Raw genomic sequence first — 8,523 nt, forward strand, 5'->3', positions numbered from 1 at the left:
TTAAGATTTTCATGTTGGTGAATGGTCGTTATGATTCATTACACAAAATCCACCACCTTTCCCCACACTTTATTTCTATCCTCATGGTTATTGCACATCAAGATCATGTTAGCACCATGTGTTTACCATTACATTCGTGAGCTGAAATGGTCAACACATCGTCCTATTATATCCTAGTTGCTACGTACTATAACATGATTCAAGTTATAGAGTTCGGTGATGTTACATACTCATGTGCAATTCAACAACTGGTTTTGTAATCACGATCAAAGTTTAAGCATGTATTTACTCTACATGTATGCTTAACCACTAATTATAGTGTCGAGTTATATTTAATCCCACATTAAAACCTATATTCACACATACAATCACCTTGCCAAGTACTTATCAAGTTCATTTTCCAAATATTAGATGCAATTTAACCGTTTTAGACACCAATTACTCGTCTCAGCTAGACTAACAATTTGTTGACCTAACTTTAACATATAGCATAAAGTTAAGCAAATACTAGATAGCTCATTTATAATTAGCATCAAATGTTGAAATCTTGAGAGCCGAGTGCAACGATTTTTAGCTTTATTTCACATCTCAACATCTTAACACCGTTATTATCCAATAGATTAAGTCAACCAACTAGCCATTATTATTGTTATTATTTTAACATTATGGTATTAGATACCTAATTTGACTCATCACAATGCTTAGGGTCATTTTAACTAACTCGGCCATCTACTTCCTCAGTAACATGTATTTATTTTTCAACTGAATTTAGATTTATACTTCCCATGGGTATTTTCAACTTATGCACTTTTGGCATGAAAATGATCTACTACTCATTTGAGCACACTTATTGATTGATTGCTTTAGTTATTTACATTAGACACAACTATTGTAATTGGTAAGATTACATTTCTACCATATGTTTACTAATAGTATAAATTTTCAACAATGATATTATATTAACTTAAGTTACAACAAATCCTTTGTTCTTATTCTCTTATCTAAAAACTTTATACAATGTATATAACAATAATTAAATATCCACCACCAACTCCTTAAACCACATCAACATCTACTATTTACAATTAGTAGTTATATATTACTATACTTTAACAACGGGCAACCTAACCATGCACACTTTCATATATATATATATATATATATATATATATATATATATATATATATATATATATATATATATATATATATATATATATATATATATATATATATATATATATGCTTCAAAAATTTATAACTTCAATAATAAACTACAGGTTAAGTTTGATCATAGCAACAAATGCTTCAACAACATTATTCATGATTAGGTATATACTAAACTTACATAATTAATAATTTTCTCATCAAACTATAATCCATTCATGCATTGTCTTTACGAGTCATATGCAACCTTACGACTCTAATTTGGCAATTACACATGTCATACTCAACCTTATGACTTTATTGGCCTTTTAACGGGTCATTTACAACTTATAAATTCATTGACAACTCAGTATATACATTGTGACCCACTAATTACCCCCTAGTGATTTACAACATCCAACAAATCACACTACAACATTTTGATTCTTTATTTTGCCTTAGACACACAACAACTTTGTGTCCTTGTTGGGATTATTACTAGTGGTCGGCATGATCACATTACAAATTGGTGATTCATCACATCACCTTTAGTGATTCCTGTCTCTACTTTAGCCTTATTTCAACTTCTAACGTCTTTGTCACTTATGAAGGCTAATTTCCCCAAAATGCAAAACATGGTAGTTATTCATGTCGTATTTAGGCTATGCTAACAACTAAAAGTCCAAAACAACATTTTGCACCTATTTACTATCAATATATCCCGTGTTAACTTAAAGGAGTCAGAATAGACATTATCCACATAATTCTTACATATATTCAGATTTAGCATATAAAGCTTCTACCACAAGCTCTACCATGTTCACTTATTCCTTATTACGTTAAACATTGCTATCATAACCCCAAGAACACCTTAGTATCATATGTGTACTATCATACCAGCCAAGTATAGTAGTCCACGCAGTATACACACGTATCCTAGTATTCCCATATCACATCCTAAGTATATCATTGTTGGATGCTCTGATCGAAAAGAAGGTCACAAATCAAATTATCACATATTTTCACAAATATACTATTGTGCTTTCCACATTCATGATCAATCTATTATCATGATATCAAAACTTTTGATCTACAGACACAACTTTCTTTAGCATAAGACCCAAGATACCCTTGTCAAAACAATCTTCATATTAACCTACTATTACAGTAATACACAACATTAGTAAATTTTTGAATCCGTTGCATATCTTTTAGCTCATGACAATCCGTGGAAAACATCTAGTGTTGGTTCACTTAATTGGTAAATAAGACCAAATCAACAACTACTACCACACAATTAAGTTAGAACCATTAGCAAACATCACCAAATTTTGAAAGTGTCAACATACCTTAGGTTTCTTGTTCAAGCCAAGAGCACGAGGTTTCAGTTTAAGCATGTCCAACCATACTTGAATCTCTTAAACCTCGTACATAGTTAAATATGTGAGTAAAGTTAATATACTCTGAATGTTAGGTATGAGTACGAAATATTTGTGATGTGTTAAAAAATTATACAAACATTTGGACATTATATTTAAAATATTAACCGACCATTATACAAAGAGCATACTTTTACAACTGCATGTTCATTATACAAAGAGCATACTTTCAATACACGCATTGGTCTTATATCTAAACATGTATGAGTCGTTTTCTCGTTTACATGTCAACTGACATTATGTCATTCATTCATTCATATATGAATACCAATGTTGGATTCAGTTTTATACGTGGGATGAAAGAAATAAAATTGCTAGATATGTTCTAGTAAGTGATTAGATAAGAACCTTTGGGAGAAATTGAATCGTAATATATCACTAGTCTTAAACCTTATAAGTGATAATCTATTTATAGGAATCTCTACAAGCCTATACAATTATTTCATGTCAAAGTAACCAATGGTTGACTAAGAACATAAATGATAAAGTACATAATCAAAATATACTTTAGTTTAAATAAATAAGCAATAAAACTAGTTATTATTATTATTATTATTATTATTCGTTTTTTGAGTTATTGACTCGTTTTTCACACTTCCTTCTTCCGCCTTCTCATGTGTCCAAATTATACAAGTCTTCAGTATGACTAATTTACCCCGCATCATTTTCCTCACTTGAAAAGAACATGTCCTCGCTCTTAGTGTATAGAGTATTAGTTGATGAGTTTTTTCATTTCTCCACTCTCACAAATTTCTCCTTCGTCACATTTGGTTTTGCATTTTCAACAATTATCGATTTTGTTGATAATTCATTATTTTCACACCCCGACTTAGGGCCTAGAAGTGTGACCACGAGTTGGTACCTGTTTTGTAAATATATCAGAGTTTATGGGTTAATTTTAGCGGAAGACTTTATGTTAAATATAATATTAATTTACATTGATAATTTACTTGGGAATTAAATACCCAAGTATTGGTTTACAAAATATGTGTTTCATATTACATGGATTTTAAATAAAAAACGGATCCATCTTGTAACGCGCTTCTATCTTCATAAAGACTCCAATCCTTGCTATTGCTACTAATGCTTAGTTACCTGCAATGGGTTGGAAAAATACGTCAGCTATGTGTTGGTGAACACGTATGACTTTATAAAATAATTCGAATAACAATTACAATACAAATATAGTTTTCTGTACACTCAGCAAGAAGTATTTCATTCTTAGGATTTGTACCACTACCCTACACACATAAAAGTGTTCCCCGAGCCGCGTAGCCCTTAATAGAGAACTAGTTATGACTGTTAGCCCGCGGCCAAGCCTTTGATTGTTTAGGCTAAACAGTTATGTATGGATCCAGACACATGTGTAATCGATCTGAGTTGCTTTTATTTTATACTCTGTATTATAACGTTTTAGAGATCACGTAATCTCATGTAAACGTTGACCGACTCTTTAAGACAAACGGTCCCCGTTCATCTTATAGAGTATAAAATATATTTTGACTGATTAAAAAGGTTAACGTTTTCATCTGCACCAATGTGCATTTGAAACCTTTCTTTGATTGAGAATGATATTAACCTATACATAAATAGGTTTGTAAAAATATTTGAATGGTGTTTCTTGATTAAGCTATGATTGTTAAGCTTAACCTTGAAATCGTTTATCTTTTTGATTGTGAATGAAAACACTTTGTTTTATGTGATGTTTGATATAGCATGCTTTGGCTTAATAGGTTATAACACGTTGGTGAGCTTCTCCAGTTAAGTAAACGGGTCCCTCAGTTGATTGGGATTTGTACGAATTACTTTTTCTTAGGCAAGAAACTCACTAATAGTGATATCCCCCTTACAGTTTACTACATGCCCGTCAAAATATATCTTTGTTAACATTATTTCATTAAGAAGTAACGTTTATGAAAACTTGTTTGTGAATTCTTATAAAATACTTTCAAGGTTAAAGACCATAGCCTTGATTGATGTTTTAGCAATAACTCAAATAACTTAAACGTAACTCCTACCTTAATACGGACACTCGGAGTGATAATAATAAGAAAAGAGTAACAACTTGATGGTAGGATCTTGATCTACTCGCTTATACGATTGCTAACTTGATTATAACTTCGTTACTTGCATAAACTATGCGAAAACAGAACGTCGGCTCGCCACGGCAGTCAGGCACGCTTCCCTAGACTAAGTGTGTGTAAATGAAGGTGTTCTTGGGATGAATGAGGCTCAATCCCGTAATATCCTATTTATAGGCGAAATCCGCGCCCCATCGCGATACGCGATGGAGTGCCTAGCCGGTCGTCGCGTATCGCGGTGCCGCAATTAATAACGGAATGCCACATCTTGCCACATGGCCTGTCATGTTGTACCACGTGGTGACACGTGGTTGGGCACGTGTCCCGGTTGCTTAACGAGGTTATCGCGCTACGCGATGGTCCTATGTGTTTGAGCCATCACGTATCGCTACGCCGCCCAGATGTTGATTTGTGTGCAAGGCTATCGCGCTACGCGATGGGCTTATGCGTACCCTATCGCGTATCACGATGGATGAAATTTTCAAAAATTTCTATTTTAGTCCGTAAACTTATAAAAGTTAGCATAAATGGTTAAATTCTTATAGGGTATTTTACGCGGTGTTACATCCTCCCCACCTTTTGAATAATCTCGTCCTCGAGATTTATTGGAATATATAGGGATACTTCTTCTTCATTTCTGACTCGAGTTCCCACGTATACTCGGGTCCTCGTCTTGAATCCCATTTGACTTTCACGAGCTTAAGTCGCTTGCGCTTGAGGAACTTGAACATGCTGTCTTGTATTTGAATCGGTTGTTCTACAAACTTAAGCTTTTCATTGACTTTAACATCTTTTAAAGGCATTGCAAGAGTTTCGTCGGCTAAAGACTTGCGTAAGTCAGATACGTGAAACACGTCATGAATGCCATTCATTTCCTCGGGTAACTCCAGTCGGTAAGCAATAGGTCCAATTCTTTCGAGTGTTTTGAATGGTCTAACAAAACGTGGACTCAATTTTCCTTTCTGCCCGAATCGTACTACGCCTTTCCATGGTGATACCTTAAGCAATACTTTATCGCATTCTTTGAATTCCAATGGTTTACGACGGATGTCCGCATAGCTCTTTTGTCTATCTCTTGCCGCTTTCAATTGTTCACGGATTTATGTTACTTAATCAGTGGTTCTTTGAACAACTTCGGGTCCTGATAATTGATTGTCACCTGTTTCCGACCAACATACAGGTGTCCTACACTTACGTCCATACAATGCTTCAAATGGTGCCATTTGGATATTCATATGATAACTATTGTTGTACGAGAATTCCATTAGAGCAAGATGAGTATCCCAACTCCATCCTAAATCGATTACACAGGCACGAAGCATGTCTTTCAAGGTTTGAATCGTTCGATCACTTTGTCCATCAGTTTGGGGATGATATGCAGTACTTAAGTTTAATCGAGTCCCCATGGATTTTGGAAAACTTGACCAAAAGTTTAAGGTAAAACGACTATCTCTATCGGAGATGATGGATAACGGCACAACATGTAAAGATACTATGTTTTCGACATATAGTTGTGCTAACTTATCCATGTTAAACGTTTCTTGTATCCAGGTGAAACGAGCAGACTTGGTAAGTCTATCTACAAAAACCCAGATTGCATCATTTTGGCGAGAAGTTTTAGGTAACTTCCTGATGAAATCCATGGTTATAATATCCCATTTCCAAATTGGTATTTCCGGTTGTTGTAGTAATCCTAACGGCTTTTGATGTTCGGCTTTTACTTTGGAAAAGGTTAGGCATTTGGCGACGTATAGTGCAATATCCTTCTTCATACCAATCCACCAATAATCGTCTTTTAGATTGGGATACATCGTGTCGCTTCCCGGATGCATCATGTACTTGGATTTATGAGATTCTTCAAGGATCTTATCTCTTAAATTTCCAACCATCGGTACCCAAATCCTTGTACCAAGTTTAAGTATTTTATCACTTCCTTTGACCAGCTTTAATGTTACCTTCTTCAAGTGCTAACTTCTGAGCTTCTTTAATCTGACTAGCCAAATCAACTTTGAGTTCCAATCTAAGAGCTCAGACTCTCTTTGGCTTTTCATGTTCTTTTCTACTTAAGGCGTCTGTCACTACATTTGCTTTTCTTTCGTGATATACTATCTCATAATCATAATCATTGAGAGTTTCCATCCAACTCCTTTGTTTCATGTTCAGTTCTTTTTTATCGAATACATGCTTCAAAATTTTGTGATCGGTATATATTGTAAACTTTACACCATACAATAGTGTCGCCAGAGTTTTGACACAAAAATTATAGCGCCTAATTTAAGGTCGTGTGTGGTGTAATTCTTTTCATGTAATTTTAATTGTCTTGAAGCATAAGCAATTACTTTCTATCCTTGCATCAAAACACATCCCATTCCCGTGTTCGAAGCATCACAGTAAATGGTAAACTTATCCAATCCTTCTGGCAAGGCCAAGATAGGTGCATTGGTTAACTTTTGCCTAAGTCTTTCGAATGCTTCTTCTTGTTTCGGTCCCCATTCAAACTTAATTGATTTTCTAGTGAGTGAGGTCAATGGGATAATTATTCTAGAGAAGTCTTGAATGAATCTTCGGTAATATCCAACTAATCCTAGAAAGCTTCTAACTTGAGTCAGTGTTTTGGGTTTCTCCCATTTGGTACTGGCTTCTATTTTTGCTTGGTCTACTTGAATACCCTTTTCGTTTATAACATGACCAAGGAATTGAACTTCGGCTAATCAAAATTCACATTAGAGAATTTGGCGTACAACTTCTCGTTCCTTATGGTTTCAAGTACAATTTTGAGATGTACTTGATGATCGTCTGTAGATTTCGAATAAACAAGAATGTCATCAATGAATATGATAACAAACTTGTTGAGATATGGTTTGCAAATACGATTCATCATGTTCATAAAAGTTGCCGGAGCATTAGTGAGTCCAAAAGGCATAACGGTGAACTCATAATGTCCGTATCGGGTTCTAAATGTCGTTTTAGGGATATCTTCTTCTTGTACTTTCAACTAATGGTAACCCGATCTAAGGTCAATTTTTGAAAAACAACTTGCTCCTTGGAGCTGATCGAACAAATCATTAATCCTTGGTAGTGGGTACTTATTCTTGATTGTAACCTTATTTAGCTCTCGATAATCTATACACATTCTCATCGATCCATCTTTCTCCTTCACAAACATAATTGGAACTCCCCATGGTGAAGAACTCAGTCGTATGAATCATTTCTCCAAAAGCTCATCTAACTGTTTCTTCAACTCTTTCATTTCACTGGGTGCTAGTCTACAGGGAGACTTAGCTATCGGTGAAGTTTCCCGTAGAAGGTCAATTCTAAATTCTACTTCTCTGTTGGGTGGGGTTCCTGGTAATTCATTTGGAAACATATCCTGGAATTCATATACGATTGGCACATCTTTCATATTTTTGGGTTCAGGTTCTTTTGTTACATAGGCCATGAATGCAAAGCATCCCTTACCTAAGCAACTACTTGCTTTTATCTTAGAAATTATTCCTACCTTTCCCGCTTCTATATCACCGGTTATTCTAATGGTTTTGTTCTGAGATGTTTGGATATCAATTGCCTTATCATTACATAGGATATGGGCTTGATTAGATGATAACCAATCCATACCTAAAACTACATCAAAACCTGCTAATGTCATAGGTAACAGTCGTGTAGGTATGATGTGATCAGCTAAAGAAACTGTGGCATTATTTAAAGCCTTGGTTATTCTACTTACATTTCCATCAACAATTTCAACTTCATAATGTTTATCTAATTTAACTAAGGGTTCATTCAATAGACAACAAAATTTATAATCTATAAAACTTTGGTTTGCACCCGAGTCAAATAAAACCCTTAGCATAAACATT

The 8,523-nt window shown here is 34.6% G+C and overlaps 1 protein-coding gene across 1 annotated transcript; it reads right to left on the reverse strand.

The window, feature by feature from the left end:
• Positions 1–7,871: 7,871 nt before the first annotated feature.
• On the reverse strand, positions 7,872–8,312 carry LOC143619331 (uncharacterized). Its single transcript, XM_077091283.1, has one exon. It carries the CDS (start codon positions 8,310–8,312, stop codon positions 7,872–7,874), a length of 441 nt encoding a protein of 146 aa, XP_076947398.1.
• Between the last annotated feature and the right edge of the window lie 211 nt (positions 8,313–8,523).

The sequence above is a fragment of the Bidens hawaiensis genome, unplaced genomic scaffold, assembly GCF_021521415.1.
Source record: "Bidens hawaiensis isolate Kalapana, Puna unplaced genomic scaffold, B.hawaiensis_p1.1 tig00000296_1, whole genome shotgun sequence".
NCBI classification, from domain to species: Eukaryota; Viridiplantae; Streptophyta; class Magnoliopsida; order Asterales; family Asteraceae; genus Bidens; species Bidens hawaiensis.

Coding starts and splice junctions, on each gene's coding strand:
- LOC143619331 (XM_077091283.1), bottom strand. CDS start 8,312: ATGACATTAGCAGGTTTTGATGTAGTTTTAGGTATGGATTGGTTATCA.